Source organism: Pimephales promelas, chromosome 4 (assembly GCF_988280905.1).
Source record: "Pimephales promelas chromosome 4, fPimPro1.hap1.1, whole genome shotgun sequence".
Taxonomy (NCBI): Eukaryota; Metazoa; Chordata; class Actinopteri; order Cypriniformes; family Leuciscidae; genus Pimephales; species Pimephales promelas.
In genome coordinates, this window is record NC_142772.1 from 46,917,232 (window position 1) to 46,941,936 (window position 24,705).

General features: G+C 37.0%; 3 protein-coding genes and 2 long non-coding RNA genes across 7 annotated transcripts in view; 2 read left to right on the top strand and 3 right to left on the bottom strand.

The window, feature by feature from the left end:
* Window positions 1-1,439, bottom strand: part of pxna (paxillin a) — a 46,299-nt gene extending 44,860 nt beyond the window's left edge. The window contains exon 1 of the mRNA XM_039687440.2: window positions 1,283-1,439. Coding sequence (XP_039543374.2) covers window positions 1,283-1,295 — 13 coding nt within the window. The 5' untranslated portion in view covers window positions 1,296-1,439. The remainder of the gene's footprint in view (window positions 1-1,282) is intronic.
* Window positions 324-13,327, top strand: LOC120490075 (uncharacterized). Of its 2 annotated transcripts, none has more exons than XR_016168398.1 (3): window positions 324-653; window positions 13,013-13,145; window positions 13,232-13,327. It is a non-coding gene; the product is annotated as an uncharacterized LOC120490075 (long non-coding RNA). The 2 variants fall into 2 exon arrangements; XR_016168397.1 differs by lacking the exon at window positions 324-653 and adding an exon at window positions 8,084-8,397.
* LOC148981774 (uncharacterized) lies at window positions 7,061-8,242 on the bottom strand. The gene is made up of 3 exons (XR_016168396.1): window positions 8,160-8,242; window positions 7,557-7,649; window positions 7,061-7,205 (listed from the first exon to the last, which is right to left on the bottom strand). It is a non-coding gene; the product is annotated as an uncharacterized LOC148981774 (long non-coding RNA).
* crybb3 (crystallin, beta B3) lies at window positions 9,083-19,318 on the bottom strand. 2 transcript variants are annotated; one of them, XM_039687443.2, is made up of 7 exons: window positions 18,498-19,318; window positions 16,584-16,999; window positions 15,366-15,448; window positions 14,337-14,455; window positions 13,223-13,355; window positions 13,000-13,142; window positions 9,083-9,488 (listed from the first exon to the last, which is right to left on the bottom strand). In XM_039687443.2, exons 3-7 carry the CDS (start codon window positions 15,438-15,440, stop codon window positions 9,233-9,235), a joined length of 726 nt encoding a protein of 241 aa, XP_039543377.1. In that variant the 5' UTR covers window positions 15,441-15,448; window positions 16,584-16,999; window positions 18,498-19,318; the 3' UTR covers window positions 9,083-9,232. The 2 variants fall into 2 exon arrangements, with proteins under 2 accessions (XP_039543377.1, XP_039543378.1); XM_039687444.2 differs by lacking the exon at window positions 18,498-19,318 and having other exon boundaries at window positions 16,584-17,849.
* Window positions 19,319-20,543: 1,225 nt separating this feature from the next.
* LOC120489586 (zona pellucida sperm-binding protein 3) lies at window positions 20,544-23,892 on the top strand. The gene is given in 9 exon segments (XM_039686506.2): window positions 20,544-21,149; window positions 21,457-21,575; window positions 21,649-21,752; window positions 21,831-22,008; window positions 22,143-22,260; window positions 22,344-22,415; window positions 22,417-22,426; window positions 23,634-23,725; window positions 23,796-23,892. Coding segments are annotated over 9 exon segments (1,278 nt in total). The 5' UTR covers window positions 20,544-20,603; the 3' UTR covers window positions 23,835-23,892.
* The last annotated feature ends 813 nt before the right edge of the window (window positions 23,893-24,705 follow it).

Here is a 24,705-nt window from a genome sequence, read left to right on the forward strand (position 1 = left end):
TAGAAAGCCTGAAGCTTTGCACAGCATCCTGAGTCATTTGATTTGGTGACAATAGTTCATCTCCTGTGTAGAATCACATGATGATTAGCTCATGCAAGACTCTTTAATTTAGCCGTTTTAGTGCTGTTAAAGGGGTAGCTCACCAAAAAAAATGAATATGTTGTCATAATTTACTCACCCGCAAGTTGTTGAACAAGTTTATTTTGTATTCTGAACACAGAATGTCGGTAACCAGAAAGTATTGACATCAATAGTAGTTTTTTTTTCCTACTATGGCTAGTAAACCTGTTTGATTACCAACATTCTTCAAAATATCTTTGTGTTCAACAGAAGAAAGAAACTCACACAGGTTTAAAACAAAATGAGGGTGAGTAAATGTACTTTTTTGGGGGGGTGAACCTTTAATTTCTAACCCTCGCTTGTTCCACGTTAATGTCTTAACTCTCTAAGCCAAACAAACGCTTGTTGTTCGTCGTCGTAACAGGTTTACGAAAATGTCATTATGTCACTTATGAAGACTCAACAGCCTCGAGCCACTAATATTGAGATTACTTAGATTAGGCAGTGCTGCTCTTTTTCTCATTCCCCAGGGCAACGAGTCAACAAGTTAGAACACCAAGATGTAGTTTATGGGATCAACTGTCTGTCTTACGGTAAGTGACAACAACTACTAGCAGTTTTGTTGCTGAATTTGAAATACAAGTGTCTTGGCAATGTTGATTCCTGCATTAAAGCCAATGCAATCATTAATGTACGCCTCTATCAAGACCAACAGCAAGTTTGGGGCAATATTTGTGAAGTTTGGAGGTCGGGTGCGAATTAACACATTGTTGTTTTGTTGACACACTGCAGAAGTTGCAAAGACAGGAACTTTAAATGCAAATAAATCAGCAAAAACTATATTGTACACTTCTGCATTTAGGGACAAAAAAAAAAATGCTCAAAGTGGTTTTGCACTAGCAAGGGTCTCAATGTTGCAAGAACAGCAGATGTAAAGAATGGATCAATCTGACTCTTGCAACACTGCAGCATTAACGCAGAACACCAAACACCTGAAGATACGTGAATATAACGTGTAAAAGCAGCTTTAAACAGTCATCCAGGCGCGCGAGCATGTGTTTTTCAGCGTGTTGCTGCAGTCAAGCATCGGCGCGCGCTGACGTTGGCAACAGCACCGCGCACCATCCGCTCCTACACAGCGTCAATTCGGCGCTCTAGCGTCGCGTCAAACTTCTCCTTCCATGATTATCCGATGTAAAACGTCAAAGCTGCTCGTACTTACCTAAATCGTCCATGTTTTGATCCGGCAAATGGAGCAGGAGCCCGTGATTTACCGCTCGGCTCTGTTTCGGGTCTCGTGTGCGCTCCGCGATTGCACGCGGAGAAGTTTTCAACTCAAGTGCACGAGCTGCGCGAGCCCGTGATGAGTCAAGCACACGCCGCGCCCGCTCACTGTCCTGTTGACCGAAAGCGAGGCGTTTAGAAACTATAAAAAAATAAAGAATGAAAAAACAATGTTCAGAAGAAGACGAGTAATTACCAGGGGTGCAAATATTTAATAAAATAGTAGGCTACAAGTATTTAAACAATGCATCTAAATAAAATATGTAAAATATAATATAAACATACATTCAAACAATATTCAAGAAATACATTTGAATAAAAAATTATTTAATAAAAAATATATATAATATAACATTTATAAATGTATTAATAACACAAATAATTATAATGGGTGCTAATATTTAATGCATTAATACAAAATATCCAAACAACTAATTTGAATAACATAATAATTTAAAATTATATTATAACGTTTAAATGTAATCATATAATTTAAGAAATATTACAAATAATATAACTATAAATTGTAGTAAAACAAAACCTACATAATAATAATATAACATTTATTATACAACACAACTGAATAATACTACAATTTGATAATAATAAAATGAACAAAAATAGGTGCTAATGTTTAATTTATTAATTAAAATTATTAAAAATATAATCAAACAATACATGCAATATATCATATACAAACAAAATATAATATATTCTAATATTTAAATAGATAAAAATAGCATAACATACAATTTATGATTGAATACAAACTATCAAAAAAGATAAACTAATATTAAGTGCACCTTAACCAAAATGTAAAATTATAAAATAAATAAAACTTTAGGCCTATTTAGATAAAGTGTACAGACTAATAAATATCAAACGCATTTAAATTGAGCATTTTAATGACAAATCAGAAACACAATTTGATTAAAGGGATGCATATCACTCTAAACAATGCTGGGTTGTTTCAACCCAAATTTGGGTCAAATATGGACAAACCCAAATGTTGGGTTAAAAATGTTGTTTAAAATTTTAACCCAAACTTTCACTTTCAACTGTAAATGTTTCGATTACATTTTTAACCCAGCATTTTGGGTCGAAACAACCCAGCATGATTCCAGTTATGATTCCAGCAATAACGACAGATATCAAATGAATTCGGTCTCCCACTATTTTTTTTTTTTTTTTTTTAATGTGAAGGAATCCTTTAATCATCGTTCTGCTATGTTGGTTATGTGTTGGTGTGCTGACCCATAATGGGGAGCTGTTGGCTATGATTAGACACTGGGATATCCCATCAACAGCTGTGAACGGGCTGCTGAAAGCTTCGGGACCTTTGGGAATCTTCTATTCACATGTTCATTGCGGCAGTCACACATGTGCTATTACTGTACTCGAAAACAAGCATCATAATACTGAATTAAGACATGATTTCCTACTTGTTGCATAACTGGTTTCTTTTATAATTGATTATCAAAAAGCATAAGAAATAGCATATTAATAATAATAATATAAATACACAGGCAGTATGTATTTTTTGTGCATTATATAAATCAAAAACAACATTTATAATGTAGCCTGAAAAATGAAACGTATCACGGAACAACTGTTTTCAACATGATAATAATCATAAATGTTTCTTGAGCAGCAAATAGGATGATTTCTGAAGGATTATGTGACACTGAAGACTGGAGTAATGATGCTGAAAATTCAGCTTTGCATCACAGAAATAAATTACATTTTTAAATGTATTACTACAGAAAACTGTTATTTTAAATTGCAAAAATATTTAGCAAAATTAATATTTTTAGTGTATTTTCTAAATGCAGTCTTGGTGTACATAAGGGACTTGTTTATAAAAAAGTGTATGTATATAGTGTATACATTGTGTTCAGTATGCAAATGTACAGTATATGCATACATGAAATACCTGGATGAGCTAAAAATAATATAATATTTAACATATTTAATTGCCAAAATGTAATCCATAATATTTAATTACATAATACTGTCATAATACAATAATCAGATATTTAGGTTTGGTGTATATATATATATATATATATATATATATATATATATCGTTTTAATAATAAATAATATTATATCACTGTAGAAAATATGGTTTAACTTAAACAAGTTACCTAGTTGCCTTCAAATTTTGAGTTCATTGAAATTAAAAAAATTCAGTTAATCCAACAAAGGAGATTAGTGTAAAAAATAGAAACTCAAAATATGCTATCTGTAAGCTAATTTAACAGAAGGTAAAAAGTTGTGATAACAAATCATGAATATTAGTTTTTACACAGAGTCATAATATTTCATTAAAATAACTATGTAATAAACCAAAGCTGGGGTTTAGTTTGTGTTACGTTTTAGCAAAAATGGTCTGTTGCACAATAATGTGAGGTTCACAATAGAGTGCCGAAGTTATGACGTCACTTTGTAGGCCAAAACGCGGAAGCGAGTTAGCATTTTAGCGCTTCCGGTTCCCTCGCTCTAAAGTCTAAAGTAAGGGTTTTTTGAATGGGTTTTTGCTAAATCACCTGAAATAAGGTCTGTGGTGAACAAAGCCTCTAAATATTTTCACGTTTTGATCTATGACATAAAACACACCAGTTATAACCTGCTTGTTGTTTTATAAACTTTATATAGGCTTCAAAATGTATACATTTTGGATTAACTTAAAGATTATATTGATTGACAAAACTCTTTGTTGAACACAGATCTTATTTTTTGCAATTTTCCAAAAGTTTATGGGGAAAATGCATAGCTTTTCGATGAAGGGAACCCATGCACTGCTAACTTACGAGTTGTCCTACAAAGTGATGTCATCATAACTTCGGCACTCTATAGCTTGCAAAATATTTAGTTCAACATTTACAGTGAACAGTCTCATCTGCCGCTTTCTTACCAAAATCTGCCTTGGCAAGGTGTAGAGAGGCCTATCTGGTTTGGTAACCTCACAGGTATGCCATGGATAGGCGATTTGGACCGGCAGTGGAAGCTTGCCAGATTGTGTTCATCGTCAGGCCTGATAGCAGTGCCAAACCATGCCAAGCCCTGGCCACATCAGACGGGAGTCATTTCATTAGTTGTTTTTGGAGGCTTCCACGCTTTGTTCTCCGTTCACATGACTCAGCTGAACTCCTGCCAAGAGTGAATGACTTACAAAGAGACAGGAAAGACATAAACATGATGAAAGGAAATGAAGAGAAATACTCACACAAGCACACCACTATGGACAATAGCTGATTCATTCATTTTAGAAATATAGACAACGTGAAGTCTCATTTTACCTTCATAATCAGATGTATTTATATCCTGAAACACAGAGAGCAATATGTCAATGCAATCAGAAGCCAGGTGATTCCACACCTGAGCTGGAAAGATGGCAGGTTCACAAGTACTTTCTGCTAACACAGTGTATATTGGCATTATAATATCATATGTGACATGTTGACTGGGTCTGCAGGGTTATTATAGTTAAATAAAACTATATTTTCATTACTTAAAATAAAATAAATGTATATAAACTTGATAATGTTTCTTGAGAAGGAAATCATAAGACCATTTTGCAAGATGTAAACAACACTGGTCCAGAAGCACTTCCTGTTTCAGTTTTTTAACACTACACAAAAGCTGGGATAAAATACAACCAACAGAACATGTAAAACGTTAAACAACATCTTTAAGATGTTTTCTTTACATGTGAAATAAAGAAAACAGTTACAAACTGAAACAGGAAGTGTTTCTGGACCAGTGTTTACATCTAGCAAAATGGTCTAGATTATCCCCGGGCAGTCCCATTCAGCTCTATTTTTAGTGTCCTGACAATATTATTAAAAATATTATTTTGCCCTGTATTTCTTATTTCCTAAATTGTCTTTGCTAGGTGATCATAAAAGCGAGTAATATGCTGATTTCACGCAGCCAGTCGTCATTTTGAAAGGTGGGAAGAAAACCGGAAGTGTCGTCGCGAATGCGATAGATTGTTGTGTTTTAATGTAGAAATGTGTTATTCTAAAAATGAACATATATTTGTTATTCTAAAAATATACTACATTGTTTAGACTATACAGTGAAATTTATACATTGTTTAATATATATTCAGAACATAAAAAAGAAGCAGGAACGAACTTGGATATTAACATCTAGCTAGTTTAAATCGCGGCTGCAGCTTCAGGTTGGTGTTGTTTATCTGTACTTCCGGGATTCTTCCCACCGGAGCCTCGCTTTCAACTACAGCTCGCTGCATCCTGCGGTGGATATCCAACCCGGCCCACATCCAAGTGTGACGTCAGAAGCCACGCCCATCCACGTGTGACGTCAGAAGCCACGCCCATCCATGTGTGACGTCGGAAGCCTCGCCCATGTCCAAAGACGGCACGTGATTCAATTTGATGTGATTCGTGTACACATGCGCAAAATGCCGCTGCTTCCTGTCGGAATATGTTTATGGTTGTTATCGTAGTAGTTATTGATTTATAATAAAGATGAGGTTATTTGTGTAGAGATGTGGCACTACAGATTATTGGTGCAGTTAAATTGTGACGCTTTGGCAGGCTTGGAATCGTCTAAAACACAAGCACTCCCTTAACAGCTGTATTAGACAATACGTTTGCATTGCTCACTGGTTTTGTAAGTTAATGACAAGTAAACAATGTACCTTAAAACGATATTTTTGTATTTCTCTTGTATTTCTGTTACAAATGGTAATCAATAATCATGGTTTTGCTATAATAAACATATAAGGGAGCATCTATACTTAAACTAAAATGAGTTTTTATCTCTTTCTTAATTATATGGGATCCAAACTGCACTTATAGTTATCCCTTCTAAAAAATAATTAAAAAAAACTTTTTTAAACATTTCTTTCTATGTGGTTATAGAAATATTGCATTTTTACAAATTAAGAATTCACCTGTTAATGCCTGTTATAGCAAATTACTTTGAAATGGCAGAATGGAATTTATGTAAACCTTAAATCATATACTAATATATAATATACTCATTAGTCATTATAAGCAAAGTGAGATATTTCATGCCTTTATGTGTTATAAATTTGATGATTACGGCATATAGCTATGTTGAATTACCGAAATAAATTAACTTTTGCACAATATTCTAATACATAAAAAAACAGTTAATCTCTCGCTTCCTCTTCTGTACAGGGTTTATGAGTTTAACATATCAAAATATCATCATCGTTCAAAATATCTTGGTCAAAAATGATTTTTTTAATGTAATATTTTGTGTTAATACATCAAGTTTACACATATGGTTAAAAAATGACCCATTTATGCAAGTGTGATAACTTTTTGTTAAAATAACCAATGTCAGTTGTTCAGAGCAAATCCCTACACAATCGGAGGCTGCAGCTTTAGGACCCCGGTTACAGGACCCTTGTTTTAGTTTGTATGTACATAGTTCGAAAGACATTTAATCTCAGGAGTATTTTTATAAAATGTTTTTTTTTATTCAAAATGCATCAAAGACATTTACAAAAAATGTAAATTCATACAAAACAAATTAAAAATGTATATCAATCTTATTCAACTGAAAAGTGGTGTGAGCCCTAGTTTCTTGAATTATGCTGTATATTGATTAACCTACTTAAGTTTAACTAATTTGCTCATTATCAGATAAAATAACGATGGAATCAGCACATGCAGTCACTAAATGATATGGCCAGAATATCAGAAGGCAAAACTTGAGAATGATTCAAGCATGAATTTATTTATATATACATATGTATTTATTTATATTATACGAAAGAACAAAATTATTTATGCTAGAACAAAAGCACCAAAAAGATCCCCCGTTTTCCACCAGTTGCTGCAGGAATGGCTTCAACTCTGAGAGAGAGAGAAATACAAATGAGTTTAACATGTTCAAATGAAATATATATTTCTGATTTAACACTAAACAGTTATGAAATGTTGGAGTTGTAGAGAGAGAAAGTCAAATTGAATATTCATGTTACTGACGTAATTCCAAACTCCAAATGTGTAAATGTAAAAGTAACAGCCAACAATTGAATGGTCTCCTTTCTTTCCTCAATTATTTGTCAATATGTCAGTTAAAATCTTCCACTTCACTGAAATAGTTATCAGAGAACAGTCACTGTTGTGTTACTGTAACAGAATTATCAGTAACAAAAGGGTGCACTGGGCATTGTGCAAAAATAATGAATGATCTACTCTGACCTGCAATGATAATCCAGACCAGAAAGGAAGACCTGCTCAGCCTCCTGTGAGGAGATATCCCAGTCAGGAGACAGCCAGGGCATTTATGATTGCCTATGAAAAAAGTAAATATAAATGTACAATAATATATCTCATATTCTTTTTCAAGTAGAATAAGATTTACAGGATGTAACGTCACACATAGACACTAAAATAATATATTTTTATATTTACCCTTAATCCAAATAAAAACATGAAATTGGTGTAATAATAATAATAGTATAGTAGACATATAGTAGACATAACAAAAGTTTCAGTTGAGAGTATACTGATACTAAATACACCAAGAGACATCACAGGGGAGTTAAATGACCAATAAGTTGAAGATAATTCATAGCTCTAAAACAACATCAAACCTTATTGATTACATATCGCGGGCTTTCGCGCTAATTGCGGAGCAGGCATGCTAGTCAAGTGATCAGCCCCACACATTACAAAACTACTAATAAAGTGATAAGAGCAGCTTACAACAGGTAACATCTCATTCTCATACAGCTCATTCGTATTATGTTAAACAGTGTTCACTAAAACCGCAAACTTTTGTGCATTTTGTTTCGCAGTTACCTTCGTCTTCTAGTCTTCTCTTCTCGATAGTTCTTCTTCCTGTTTTTAAATGTTAACGAGAATGTGTCCAATTTGGGCATGGGCGTGGGAGCTTCTGACGTCACACTTGGATGGGGCCGGGTTGGATGTCCACCGCAGGATGCAGCGAGACGCTTCTCCTCGCTTTCGATTTCAAATCGTGAAATCAGCGTAACGAACGAAACGTTTTCTGTCACGAACGCGAATAGCCTAATCAAAGGTAAGTTAGCCAATCTTGTCATAGGATATTTTGGAGAATAAAAAATCCATCCAATTCGATTATCTTGAATTTAGTGAAGGCAGGATATTCGTCGGAGATCAAGTCAGACACGAAGATGTCAAACAAACGTGTGAACTTTTAATGAGGATCTTCAAAAAGAGTTTATCAAGTTATTATGCGGAGTAAGAAGTGAAAGAAAGTACTTAAATGACGCACACAAGAAGCGCTCTCTTTTATAGGCCTACAGCGAGACCATGGTCAAATACAGACACAGTTGTCAAAATGCCTATCATGTGTGGAGTATCTCATGTAAATACAGTTGGTTATGACTTGAATATAAAGTTAAACGTAAACAGCTCGGTGAAAACCGGGTATGTGTCAGTAACGAATTCTGGTCACCCTATTCTGAAGGATCATGTGACACTGAAGAGTAATGATGCTGAAAATTAAGCTTTGATCACAGGAATAAATTACATTTTTAAATTATATTGAGATAGAAATCAGTTCTTTTGAACTGTAAAATATTTCACAATAGCTACTGTTTTTATTGTATTTTTCATCAAATAAATGCAGCCTAGGTGAGCAAAAGAGACTTCTTTTTAAAAGCATTAAAAAAATCTACTTTTGTGCAGTAGCGTATTATCAGTCCAGCAGAGCTATTATAAAAGCAGACACGAGGCAAAGGTCAGAGATCAAACCATGGGGCCGAGGCCTTTATTTCCAATGATAGACACACAAGAGGCATGGCCAGTCACTTTTGCTTTCGAGCTTTCTTCGCGGCCCTCTGAGCAGGAGTGGGGCAGAGGTCATCGGTGACGGGGCGGGACGCTCTCCTTCAGCTGGCGGACGGGGCAGGGGGAGCGGGGTTAGGGGCGGGATTGGGCGCAGGATTGGGGTTAGGATTGGGTTTGGGTTTGGGAGCCGGGTCGGGGACGGGGAAGCAGCCCCGTTTGTGCCACTGCATGTCGCGTACACGTCGGATGGACTGCAGCTGTGGTTCTGTGGCGCCCCATTCGTTCCAGTGTTTGTAGTCACCGTGTTCAAACACGAACTGCCGGCCGCGGTAGCCAGGGTACATGTAGCCCACCCACCTGAGAAAACAGATCACAGTGATACTCCAGTTTGACAACCAATATGGGATCTGATCCAGTCAGTGCAATACCAGACAAAGTTCACTATAGCAAAAAGATATCTTGAGGAAATTCACTCTTAAAAAAAGAACGGTTCCAAAAGCAATGATGGCATGGATGAACCAGTTTTGGTTCAGGCAACCATTCTTAAAATAACCACTTTTTTCTTGTGTGGCACTGTTTACACCTGGTATTAAGATGTGTTTTGGTCGATCGGATCACAATATTAAGACGCTAAATACAGGAGTAAATGGGTCTAAAGCGCTTTCAGCTTGTCCACTTTCAGTAGTTGAAAACACATTCGACCGGATTGCTTTCGTAGTGTAAACGCTCATGTGGTCGAGTGTGTTCAAACAGACACACAATACCGTCTACTGAACTAATGAGTAGCATTATGGGAAGACTCTAGCCTGACGGGATTTACACTGTCGACTGAAGACCCAAGTTTGTCACAATCATCCTGATTTCTAACACACACTCACAGCGTTCGGCTGGTCTTGCGGCTGTCAGAGCAGAAACTAAACCTGATGTTCTCCGTGTGTTTTTCCGGTCACGTTCATATGTAAATTCAGCTTTTTTTGTCCATTAGATCGAAAGATCTGAATAAACCCATACATTTACTCGCTCACAGACTCTCCCCTCGAAGAAATCAAGAGATTAAAACACCAGGTGTAAACGTGTGTGTCTCCCTCGTCTACTTGTGATACAATCACAAAAACACATGTAAACTGGGCCACAGTGTGAAGAATATTTTAATAATCGAAAGACACTTGACTTTTTCCACTATAAAGAACCTTTCGTGCAATGGAAAGATTACATAAATATAAAAGATTCTTCATGAAACCACTGATGCCAATAAAGAACATTTTTTGAGAGTGTATTTAAAAACTTAAAAACTTTTAAAGAGTAACTAAACCCTAAAACAACTTTTTCTTAGTTAAAGGGACTCTGTGTAGATTTTTAGGTATTTTATTATCTGAAATCAATATTTTTATTCATAAATATGTCCTCAATGGTGTACAAATACCTCTGCAAATTATCTGACTTATCCTCGTAAATGAAGAATTTATTATCTTTATGTACATGGGACGGGTAGGTTCACGGAGGCTTCCATGTCCGTTCCGCCATCTTGAAAACTATAATAGCAGAGAGGGTCAAAAAGTACCACCAGCCAAACGCGTTTCCACAACGCGTTTTCGTTCAGACTCAGAGCCATCGTCACGTCACATTGAGAGGCGCATTCCCTGCAAGTTTAAACGGCTGCATTGCACTCCTATGATTGCTGATTGCTCTTTTGCTCTATTATTTGTTGCGGACCATATGCCGAGTCACAGGAGAATGCATCCTCCTCGCAAAAAAAGGCCAGACTTGAACGAAAAAGGAAACGTGACCGGAGATTGCAAAAAACAAGGCCATTAATTTTTCCGTCATAAAATTAATCGGATATGGTTCGATTTTCTGCGTTTTTCGCATCCAGAGCCAGCATTTTGAGAGGTCTTTTGACAATTTAGGGCCGGGGGAGCTCGTCCTCAAATCATTGAACATTATGCGCCGTGCTTTCAGTTTCGGTTTTCAATTCGATCAAGTGTTTATGTTCTCTTCTCTATATTGCATTATGAAATTAATAAACCTCCCCTTTCAATCAGATTGAAATTTAGGATCGAATAAGGTGTGATTGAGCTGCCTATTCGATAACTAATGTATTAGTTGGGCACAATACACAATACATACACAATAAACAGCCTAGCTGTTCTGTCTGCCCAGCGCTTCCACCGGGCCGCGCGCGGGTGTGTGTGTGTTTGTGCGTGTCCATACCTGGTCCATACCAGACACACTGCCAGTCTCCGTTCAGAATCGATTGGTTCACGGAAATTGGTGGTCTTGTTTTTAAAATGTGGCTCCAGAATCGCTAGCAAAGCATCAAACTGTCCCGCTGACATTCTGAGGTAAATTTTGAATCGCTCAGGATAATTCCTCTCGGCGCAATTTCATGATTGGATGGATCTTTTCTATTTCTTCTCTTTTCAATATGAGAGAGGGCAAAAATCATCCTCTCTGCTTGACGAATCCATTTGGTATTTTTGCGTTTTTCCCCGCAAAGGTTTAATAAATACGTAACGGACTCAGTGTGCAAGGTTTCTATGCGTGACGAATTTTTAGGCTGACGTACAGGAAAATACGCATACGAAAATTTCGTACTCAGTGTGCAATGGCCTTAAATATCGGGATAGCGTTTTCAACCGTGGAAATAGCTAATGCAGCAGAAAGATTTCAGAAGAGACGCTGAAGTTGCCTGCTTTCTCCTCGACAGGTTAGTCAATGTTACAGTCTGACTTAATTTTTTGTCATTGCTTGGTTGTGTACTTTATTATATAGACAGTATAACATTTATAGGTAAAAAAGTTAAACAAGGTCTTTGATGAATAGCAGCTATTGACTACTTTACTCGCAGCTATTGTGAAGGAAGGTGCTAAAAATAAGGTTTGTAAGTTAATTCTTTATAACCTATAAATTCAGTAAGAATATAGAGATAATGATTGTAAGAAAATATTGCTCTCTGTAAGATTTTCTATAGCTTTCTTTTTATATATAAATGATCAATTGGCTAAAATTGTGATTTTGCTATGTGGATAAGATTGTACAGAGAATTAAAATTAATTTATACAGCTAGACACATAAATTGTACACATAAGTTAACACATAAGTTGCTGTTTTTTTTTTAAGTTACAAACCTGTTCACCCGGAGAAAAACTCGATGAAGTGTTACTACAAGACATCCTGTCATAGCATTTTTGGTACATAACGGCAACCGTAGATGCAATACGCACTTGAAAATGCGAGGCGCTGGAGAGCAAAATTCGTTTGAATGCAAAATACTATTTAACCACTAGATGGGGGTATTTCCTACACAGAGTCCCTTTAATGATCTTTAAGAATGGATCTTTATTAATACCAGTCTTTGAGTCGAGTAACTTTTTTGAAATTTGTGTATAAAGTGTTTTATTTGTACAATATATGGTGTAAAAACGTCTTAGTGCTGCCCTCTTCAGGTTGAACGGTGGCTACTGCAGTTGAATTTTCCTATTGGATGTTAGCGGTATAAAAAAACAGCTTGTTTCGTCAAAACCACTGTAGCGAGTCAGGAGTTGGAATTGCGAGTATTGAACACAATCAGGATAGTGTTTTAGCATCTAGTGGGTGGAGGGGTTTAGTTACGCTTTAAGTAATAAATTCATTAAAACTATCTTGAATAAAAATGAAGATTTAACGTAAGAATGGAGTAAGATTTTAGTTGTTTGTGGATTGTGGGGAATACACACACTACAAGTCACACTTTTTTTGTGGAAACCGTGATACATTTTTTTTCATGATTATTTAGTTTTTACTGTCACTTTTGATCAATCTAATGCATTCTCAGAGAACAAAAGTTCACATTTTCTGAATACGAAAATCATAAGGTATAACAACTCACGTTCCATTGACAGCTTTCGCACTGGCCACACGGTCCTGGAAGCCATGAACCCACAGGCTGGGAATGTCATCATCCACGATTTCCATCTTTCTGCCGGCAAAGCTGCTGTTCTCAAACAGATATAGCTTGTGGTCGGCGCTGTCCTGGTAATTGACCACAAACACAAGACTCAGAGCTCAGATCTTTAGGAGTGTGTGTATATGAGTGTGAACGTGTCTCTCACCACTCTCAGGGGTCTGATGGACAGGAGACAGAAGCTCCTCTGGCTGTTGGTCCAGGTGGTCCAGCGAGGATATTCTCCTTTCTCCAAAACAAACTGCTCTCCCAGAAAGCCTTTCTGCTCAAAGGCGACCCATCTATGACAAGAACACAATCACTGACAAGCTATCATGATGGATAAATAGACGATTTCTGTTGATTAAAGCGGGGGTTCCCAAACTTTTTTGTCAGCCGAAGCTGTTTGACCTTAAATAAAGTAGAATATAAAGTCGATTTTTAGTATAATTGATATACTATATATTTTTGAATTAGATCTTTTTTTTTTCTGCTTTCATTTTAATTGTAGGCCTAGTTAAAGTCTTAGTATTTTTGTTGTGTTAAATGGCAAAACTAAAAACTAACTTTTAGCTAAAAAGTAAATTTTTGTCTTGATTTCAGTGCAAATATCTAAACATTCTTAAACCCACATTTACACGAGAAGGCAAAATGTCTTGTTTTCTGAAAAATGAATCAAAGTTAAGTGAGATTTTGAAAACAAGAAACAAATATGGGGTCAGAAATGTAAACTTAATTCAAAGGGAAAACAGGATTATTTTTCTGACCCCATTGCCATTTATTTTTTATCCTGTTTTAAGCATTAAGTCACTTAATTTTGATGCATATTTCATTAAACAAGACAAGTCATTTTGCTACTCATGTAAATGTACCTTGATTTAAGAATGTTTAGATTTTGATACTGGGAAACACAACAACAACAACAACAAAAAAAGATTTTTGCAATGTAGTCATTTAGTACTTTTTTTAATTGTAACTAAATGAAAATGAGATATAATGCCTCGGAAAATGGCTGAAATAAAATAATTTTAAGGTTTTTTGACAATTTTATTTTCAAGTAATGAAAATGTTTTTAGGTTATTTAACAATAATAACCCAGACGTAGACAAATAAAACATATACAATTATAACAGTGGTAATGTAATATTAACAGAACAATAACTATGTATTATATTGAGAGTTTGTTCTGTTAACTGTCAATTTATGTAAATTAATTAATAACAATCCATTTTGTGATTCAAGAATTTTAAGGAACAGAATTAGTGAACATGTACTGTACTCACGGGCAAGACTCAACTATAATTGATCCGACTTTTTCCAAGTTCTTCTCAATCAAGTCCTTGCATTCTGCTGACAGCTCGACCTTTTTCCCTCGGAAGTTCTCAAATTCATACAGTGAGACCTGTAAAGAGAATTCAATACATTTTAAGTCATAAACCATTTAGGTTTCAGCATTTACATGTAAAATTATTTATACAAATCATTACAATCATTCACTCTTAGAAGAAAAGGTTCTATCAGTGCTACGTATTTGGAACCCCTAAAAGGTTCTAAACACTCTTAAAAAAGCGTTCCTCTAGGTTCTATATAGAACCCTGGGGTTCCATACTTGGCCAATAGAACCTTTTACCAAAAAAAAATGGTTCTATATAGAACCATTTTGGAGTTCCATATATGAAGCGGGGGATGGAACCATTTCTGGTTCGAAATAGAACCAGTGTTTCAGTAAAGAAATAGGTTCTTCTCTTGTTTCATGAATGAAACCGTCTTTTGGACCTTGAACCGTTTGGTCCCCAGTGAAGTCCATTATATGGAGAAAAATCCTGGAATTTTTTCATCAAAAACCTTAATTTCTTTTCGACTAAAGAAAGAATGACAATGAAATTATCAGCAAAAGTTTTGTTTTTTTTACTAATGAACTAATCCTAAGCATTTACGTTAACTAATGGAACATACAGTTTTCGTACAAACAACTCACAAATGAGATATCTTTGACTTTTTGTCTCCTATAGGCAGCAATGAGATCAAATATAAACCAAACAGAGATGTTTGCTTCAGAGAACTTTCTTCGCAAGTAATCTCAGCGTGTCAGAAGAGATCTCAATAATCTCTGTGCAATCTGTGCAATCACAAAGTTAGAGATCTCAATATAAACTCAAACATTTCTCAATCAAATTGTTCAAATTAAAATGATGTAAGATGCTCCACATTCATTTATAGCTCAAAAATGTGTTAAAGTTGATACATAAGATATAAAAGAGCAATTTCTGAGTAAAATATCCTCTGTGAATATTAAATGTGTATATTTGGACCTTGTAAACTGCTCCTGCTCCTCCTTGGCTCTTCCCAGCAACCTGCTGATCTGGGAGTCCCTGCTGATCCGACATCTCTCTGTCTGTCAAACACACAAAAACACGGAGACGACAAAGTGAACCATTCTGAATATGCCCTGCGATATAGCAAGTAAATCAAACCAGATGTTATAGACAGAAAATATATGAGATTAGATCTTCAGTGGGCAGATAGCTGGACACTTATACATACATGATGGCATTATATCGAAACAAAATATCAAAGCGGGTGGCATTTATTTTGAAGAAAGACGGATAAGAATTATTACACTCTAAAAAATGCTGGGTTGTTTCAACCCAAATTTTGGTAAAATATGGACAAACCCAAATGTTGGGTTAAAAATGGAATTTAAAAAAAAATCAGAGTTGAAAGTTACATTTTTAACCCAACATTTGGGTTTGTCCATATTTGACCCAAAATTGGGCTAAAACAACCCAGCATTGTTTAGAGTGTGGTGCAAAAAAAAAAAAAAAATTACACACATATATATATATATATATATATATATATATATATAAAGCACAACCTATTACCCAACATTAATTAGGTAAACATTTTTAACAGGTTTAACAAACATTGAAAAATGACTGCAAAATAATATAATTAAACACCGATAATTATGTTCAATGCACGCATTTGTTTGCAAAAGTGTTCTAAAAAAAAAAACTAAGAAGATGAAACATCAAAAGTGGTATTTTGTTTTACAAAGAGGTACAAGCTGAGGTTTAACAAACATTGAAAGAGCAAAGAGGACTGAAAAAAATCCAAAAGGAATGCAATTAAACAGATGATTATGTTCATTACACGGATGTTTGCAAAACATAACAAAACAGACAAAAAAAAACCATCAAAAGATCATAAAACATCAATTTTAGTTTATTTTAAAGAAAGATGCATCATGCTTTTAATTCAAAAAAAAAAAGACGCGTGTTAGGTTTTATTAAACTATCTAGTGTTGAAAATGACGTATGAAAGGATTTTGAACACGTTCATGTTTTCGCAATTAATGTTCAAGAAGATCAAGAAGACCACATCGCTGTTTCTGATAAAGAAAAATCTAGAAACCGTGCTCTCTGAAAAAAATAGTCTCTAATAAATTCTAGGACAGTTCATTTAGATATTCAAACAATAAACCTAAGACAGATAATAGATATGAAAAGTAAGACTTGCATCTTTACCTGTTTCTCCTGTCCGTGACCTTCAGCAGTTCTTCTCACCCCTCCACTCTCTGTGTGTGTGTGTGTGAGTGTGAGTGTGTGTGGAGGTGAGGGTGTGTCGGGTGAGTGGTATTTATGGTTTAATTCCGTCCACAGCAGCAGAAATGGGTTGGCCGTGGATTGCTGTTGATGCAGCAAGTCTGTCGTTCTCATTTGTGTCCGTCAGACTGCCTCTCAATAGGCCGAGAGTTGGCAGGAGTTGCCCACAGCACCCGCCTGCTCTGCTGCCAGCGTGGGTACAGCGGGCATCCACAGGGAGCGAGCCAAGAGGATTCAGACGGGATCAGCTGCAGTCATCACAACGCTGCTCAGTGTGCCCCCCTCTCTCTCTCTCTCTCTCTCTCTGGTCACTGCAGTCCCGTGAGCCACCTCTGTGCCTTAGTGTTTGCCCAAGAAAAGCATGTGGAAGACTATCCCCGGTTTCACAGACAAGGTTTAAGTGTAGTCCCAGACTAAAATGCATGTTTGAGCTGTTTGTTTTAAATAAAAGCAACTTGCACTGATATAAAATATGTCAGAGCCTTAGTTTTGTCTCAAGATGCACATCAGTAATGTTTTTTTTTTTCTAAGATACGTTTATAAAAGTTACTTGAATGTCCTAATTAAACTAATGCCTAATCCTGTCTGTGAAACCGGGCATTAAAGAAATCAATGTAAATCACTTCTCAAATTGACAAATAATAGTCGTAAAGTTTGAATGAGCATTACAAAATATTATTATTTGACTCAAATTGACAAGTAATCATTTTACTTTTTAAGTAACACGACCGTTAAAAAGTTTGGGTTCAGTAAGACAATTTTAATATTACAAAAGTTTTCTGCTTCTAGTAAATGCAGCTATTTTTTTACCTTTCTATTCATTAAATAATTCTTTAAAGTAAAGTAAGCTATCAGTGTCCACAAAAATATTAAGCTGCAAAACTGTTTTTAACTGATAATAATCTGAAATGTTTCTTGAGCAGTAAATGGGCATATTAAAATGATTTCTGAAGGATCATGTGTGGCACTTTTGAACACCAGTGTACTTCATAATGGTTAGAATGCAAATTGACTGTAAATTCATCCTGACTAAATCATTTTTATTTGTTATATTAAGTAGAAATAATATAAATGATTGAGGTAAGGATAAACTTTTTCAGTGCATGATCTTGTTATTCTGCTGTTGGAAGATTATCACTTGAATGGCTTGTTAAAAAAGCAAATAAAACAAATTAAACGGTACACCATGTAACTTTCGGCCATCTAGCGGTTTGGAGTGCTTTTTCCGAGTCAAATTGTTCATTTCGTTCGTTGAATGAACCAAATGACTCGAAAAAAAGATTAGTTCATTTTGATGAACGAGTTCGAACAGGAGAGTCAAGAACGCGCATCACAGAACAGAGCAAGACGAGCATTTGAGCTTATAAAACGTAAACTTTGTTATCTATGTTTTAAATGAGCGATCGTTTTGCTTGATAAGAACCTTATTCATCGTCTGGAATCGTTTAAAGCCCTTTGAACAGTTTGCACTGAAACGGTCTTTTGGACCTTGAACCGTTTGGTTCCCATTGAAGTCCATTATATGGAGAAAATACTGGAATGTTTTCATCAAAAACCTTAGTTTCTTTTCGACTGAAGAAAGAATGACATGGACATCTTGGATGACATGGGGGTGAGTAAATTATCAGCAAAAGTTTTTTTTTTTTTTTTTTTAAAAGTGAACTACTCCTTTAAGTTTAAGTGAACCAGATGGAAAGACTCTCAAGCTGACTAGCTGAAGACTTTACTGTATCTTTAACCGTTAATAGACACTTTACTTAATTGAAGATAAATCCCAGCACAGAGTTAGAGAGCTTTGGCAATTGTTCTGTTAAATAAAAGACCTTAGTTACTCACCTGTTGAGTAATAAAAGCATCATCTCCGAAAAGCAAAGCCAAAGTTGATTATCGCTTTGAGCTGTCGTGTTCTCTTTTTGCCAACTGATTCTCCTCTTCAATGCGTTAAAAAAAATAACCGGATGATCAGCTCATTAGGCTAGAGCTCCAATAACTGAACAATGTGTATGTTTACATGACAACAATGTACTAAAAGTAGGAAAGGTTATCCTTAGTGTTTTTTAAATGTTTTGAATGAAGACAACAATGTTGTCATATTGATCCTGGTTCACAAGGATCTGTGAAAGTGACTAAAGGCCAATTTATACTTCTGCGTAGGGTGCGCGCAGTAGGTACGGCGTACCATACGCACAGACGCGTCCCATACCGCGTACCCTTCCGCGTTGCCTGACGCGCACCTCTTCAAAAATGTAACTACACGTCGCGACGACGCGGACCGCAAGATCGGTGATTGGTCGTCTTGGTAGCATCGTATTTCCTCATACGCATTTCCGCACGTACCTTCTCACGCATTTACACACGTACTATCTTCTCCGACGTCTTCTCTCATTTCTGCCTTTCAGTTTTAGTAATTTCACTAAAATGAACTGTTTTTCCACCCCAATAAGCTCCAACTCCAACATGATCCACTCTCTTTCAGTCGCTATTGCTTGTAGTAACCTAGCCGCGAGGAATCTAAACACAGTGGAACATTAAAACCCTCCGCCGCCTCCTAGCGTTTCGGAGCAGTACTGCAGAGCAACCAATACCTGAACGCAGAAGTATAAATGCTCACAACGGCGTCGCCTACGTGCGAAGCCAACGCCGTATACTACGGCGTACCCTCGACGCAGAAGTATTGGCCTTAAGGCCCCGTCCACACTACTGCGTTTTCGTTTAAAAACGGAGACCTTTTGCTACGTTTGCACCTCCCGTCCACACTAAAACGGGAAAAACGAAGACCTAAAACGGAGAAGTTTAGAAACGCTGCAGCTGCGTTTTGCGTTTTGAATCTCCGGAGGGCGTTGTAGTGTGGACGAGACAAAACGGAGGAGTTTACAAACGATGACGCAGAGGCTCACGCTCGGCTCTATGATTGGGTGTCATCAGTCATGACGTATCTTTCCCTGATTCGCCAACCACTGTTTACACCGGCGCGCGCATGCCCAGTGTTGGTGAATGGTCACGTGATCCACGTTTTCAGTCGTTTTAGTGTGGACGGAGATAAATTCTAATACGCAGATAAAACGCTAGTGTGGACGGAGATCGTTTTCGTTTTAATTCTCCGTTTTTAAACGAAAACGCAGTAGTGTGGACGGGGCCTAGGCCCCGTTGAATCTCGAATCCCGCGTTTTGAATCTCCGGAGTGCGTTTTAGTGTGGACGAGACAAAACCATACAAAACGGAGAACTTTAGAAACGCTGACGCAGAGGCTGACGCTTGGCTCTATGATTGGGTGTTATCAGTCATGACGCATCCTTCCCCTGACGCGTCATTCACTGTTTACACCGGCACGCGCATGCCCAGTGTTGGTGAATGGTCACGTAATCTGCGTTTTCAGTCGTTTTAATGTGGACGGAGATCGTTTCTAATACGCAGATAAAACGCTGGTGTGGACGGAGATCGTATTCGTTTTAATTCTCCGTTTTTAAACGAAAACGCAGTAGTGTGGACGGGGCCTAAAAGTACTGTATGTATTCTGCTGCCAGGCCAGTATAGACAATAATGGTATCAGTTTTTCAAAAACTTGCACTTTGAAACCAGTTTTTAAAAGTTAGGTTTTAATGCCCCCAAAATGCTGTTGTGTAAATTAATTTTTCTTGTTTTAGTTGAAAATCTTGTGTAAATATCCCCCTAAATGTGTCAGATAAGAGACATAAAGAAAGTGAAGAGTGGTGGGTCCAAGTGGTCAAATACAAAGACCGCAATTGTGGGTATTTGGACAGGCCCAATAAAAAATGTGAAGAGTGTCGTGTCCCCAAGATGCATAAACTCTACAGGTCCAGAAGAGAATCAAAGGTAATCAATTAAGATAAAAGGGGTGGAGCCACCTTAACTCAAAGCTGTACAAAATGGCAAAGCCGAGCACTGGTGTGTATTGTGGTGTTTGAGTCAAAGTTTGTTAGGATGGGGTTCCTGAAAGGTGTGTTAGTGGTGGTTTTGGTAGTTGCATTTGATCTGCCTAATGTCTTGGGAAATTTGAGGTATAGTCATAGTCCAAGAAGCATGGGGCCAAAATCTGATCCAGCTTCCAGAAGTCCTGACCTTTCCCCTCTAGGGTTCTGGAACCCTTTGCAAGTGGCTTCTCAGTTTCAGAGTCCTCTGGGTCCCGACTCCAAAAGCCTTGCACAGGATCCTTTTGGCCTTCAGGAGAAGCAGCTGTTGCAGGGTCCAGTGAAGCCTTTGGATTGGAGGTATCCCGTCGTTCCCGAGATGCAGAGCGAGGTGGCGGTGGACTTCCAGTTGAGGCAACCCGTGACTCCCAGCAGCGTAGCGGTTCAATGTGGCGAGAACAGGGTTCTTGTAGAGGTCCAGCAGGACTTTTTTAGCAATGGTCAGTTGATCCAGCCAACTGGTCTGTCTCTAGGTGGATGTCCTGTTGTTGGTCAGGATCCTTTGGCAAGAGTGCTCATCTTTGACTATGAATTACAGGACTGCAACAGTGTGCTGATGGTAAGAACTCCTAAATCTAAATGGGTTATTTTGGTGTGGCAGAGGATAGACATAATCTTAAGGAAAGTCAGTTTACTTGGTCTTAACTGCCCTGGCATTGCAAAGACAACCAAGTACTACCTATTTAAATGTAGAAATCCTGAATTTCCAAATTACTTGCCTTTAAATGACCCTTCAAAACAACAACAACATTTTGATGCTGTTATTCCACCAGTGCACTTTCCCATTCATAGTGATCTGAGGGCATTGTCTTGGTATATGTGAAGTATTTGGGGTGACCCTCTTGGTAACCACAATCTTCTTGCAGATGAATGAGGATGAGCTTGTCTACACCTTCTCTCTTACCTACACCCCAGAGGCGCTTGCAGGTACTCCGATTACCCGGGCTGATGGTGCAATTGTCGGCATTCAATGCCATTATCCAAGGTAAGTGATCTGAGACTCTGCGTTTTCTTGAGCAACTGGGAGACCAATTGATGGATATTTTCATGAACCGTAGGCTTCGGAACGTAAGCAGTGATGCCTTGAGGCCAACATGGGTCCCTTATGCTTCATCAGAGGCTGGTGAAGAAGTCTTGGTCTTCTCCCTGAAGCTCATGATGGGTAAGTACAAGTTTCTCACAATAATTTACACCTTTACTATTGTGGCTGTGCCTAAAATGTTTTTTTGTGTGTGTGTAGATGACTGGTCCTATCAGAGGCCTTCATACTCCTATTTTCTGGGTGGTGTTATCAACATCGAGGCGTCTGTGAAGCAGTACAATCATGTTCCTCTGCGTGTGTTTGTGGACCGCTGTGTGGCCACTCAATCACCTGATGTCAACTCTCTTCCGAGATATTCCTTCATTGAGAATCATGGGTAAGTTCATGGCCCTTGATGCGGTAGGACTGTTTAAGTTGCTTTTTGTAATCCCTTTGTCACAGAGTCATCTAGTTGCTTGCTGATGTTGTAGTTGACATTGGAGTTACTCTTTCTGATTGCTCTGTCGTCAGATGCTTTGTGGATGCCAAAACTACAGGTTCCAGCTCCCGCTTCATGCCTCGGTCCCAGGTTGACAAGATCCAGTTCCAGCTGGAGGCGTTTATGTTCCAGGAGGGCAACAGTCCTTCTGTACGTGTCCTGTATATCATGTGTTAATTTGACGACTCCTCCCATCTGCTTTGGTTTTGTGACTTGTCTGTCCTCTCTTGCAGATCTACATTACATGTATTCTGAAGGCAACTCTTGCTTCTGCACCCAGTGATGCTCAGCGGAAATCCTGTTCATTTGCCAATGGGTACTTATCTTTTATTCTTGTTTAGCCCCTTAACTGTCACCGTCCCGGTACCGGGACGCCTAACTTTACTTCACTATATTTCTATTAAATTCTAATCTAATTATGACAAATTATATATTTTTGGAAAGGTCTAAGACTTCTAATTAAATATTCGGCCCCTGTTTTGTGTTAAATTATGTAGGAAGAGTAATTAATGAATTTATGACAAGAGTGCACCTAAAAAAATCTGCATCATAACAGGAGTTTTGACCTTTGTCACAAAAAGTTGATGCACCCACTTTTAATCATTGAAACTTCTGTTTTTATGCTAAAAGTTCATAAAACGTATAATTTAGTATTTTTCAATAAAAAATAAAGTACAGTATAAAATTATCCTCTAAAAATAATAATATTTATGTATATATTATCCTCTAAAATATAATAATATTTTTTTATCGCCTTTTTTGTTCTATCACACATTTTAGTAGTTATCATAAATTAGGTATCATTTGAAAGCTTATAAACTCAGAATTCATCCTGTGAAAACCATTTTATAATTGAACGTTGCGTTACCATAGAAACGGTACTTATTTTATGAGGCTCCTCCCCTTTTGGGCATCCTTATTTTTCATTATTTATGATATTAATCTTGACGAAACACATATTTTCAGAAAGGTCTGAGTCTGAAGGTTCCAAATTTTGGGACAAAATTGATATTTGGACAGAAATGTATTAATTTGTTAAGGCAGAATGTACACAACTAAATTCAATGGCACCCGGTGGCTATTTTTGGTACTACGCCTAAACAAAATCTCATGGGAACTTCAATTTTTGTGATATCAACTTCAAATTTGGAACATAACTTGGTTAGATTTATGGCTTTGATTTTATAGTAATTTTAGAGTAAAAATATTTTGTAAAATATATATTTTATATAAAATAAAAATATATAGTACAGTATATTTGATTTACTGTGAATTAAAACTTCCATAACTTTTTCATACTTTCATTTTTTGAAGTGTTTTCACTTCAGCAATAATCTGCTGAGAGTTTTCTTTAAAACAAGACCAAACTTGGGTATATATTCCAAGGCATTCTTAAATTACAACCATTTAAGTGTGAATAGAGCATTTAACCCCCATTCTCAAAAGGGGGGGGGGGGGTGACAGTTAAGGGGTTAGATGGCCTTTGCTCATGTTGAAGGTTCCATGTCTTTGTTTTGTTGCAGGTGGGTTGCTGCTGATGGAAACGACCAAGTTTGTGGTTGCTGTGACTCAACTTGTGGTCCTGATGCTGAATTTGCTGCTTATCCCTATGGAGGTTGGTTGGGTTTGCTCTTTCTAAGGTTGCTTTTTATTCAAGCGCTCTAACCTGGCTCTCTTCTCTATAGGCATTCAGTGGGAAGGCAAGGCCTCTCTTGGTCCTGTAATGGTTCAAGGGCAAAAGACTGGCTCTCAATAAAACTGAAAAATAAATCCTTGATTGTATCTGACTTGTCTTTTTGATTCATGTCTTGTTGACTTTGGGGGGAAAAGTGCCTCATTCTGCTTATGTGGTGACAGTCCTACTTTACTTTTCAAGTCCCATATATCACGCAACCATAGGGTTATGCTTTTGAAGCCATGAGTAAGATATTCCTGATTAAATTCATTACTACTAATAATGAGGTTTTTATCGCACTTTCATGTAGCCTATTCTACTACACCCAAATGCATGACTCATATCAGGGGCTCTTTACGAGAAGATTTTTCATGACCACAGAGAGACGGGAGTCCGAGTTTCGTGATTTAGTGGCTTCTTGTCAACTTTTCTCGCTCGTTGTGACAATTTACAACTAACATCTGCCACTCTCAAACCAGACAAACGTCAAGTAGCCAACTTTACTCTGTTTATGGAGACATGCACGGGCGACGCAGTTTCCCGCAAAAACCATCAGGTCTAAATAAACACTTAGGCTTATTACTGGATTGTATCATAGTGAATCACGATAAGACAAGACGTTTTGGAAGAAGGATATTTACATTTTGTTAATTTTGAACAAAATATGTAGCATATAAAGAGTGTAGGCTAGCCTACTTTTAAATAAATAAAAATGAACATAAACAAGGTGTACAGACCTCCATAGCAACATCTGACCTCCATAGCAACATCTAACCCACCGACTACTAAACGCCGAAGTTTGTGCTAACACTAGCCTAGCATACTGAAAAAGTAGTCTAGGCTATAGATTTGAATGTATGGTTCTTAGCCTATATTAAAATGATAAAGTGTTTATTAGACATCTTACAGCTTACTAGACC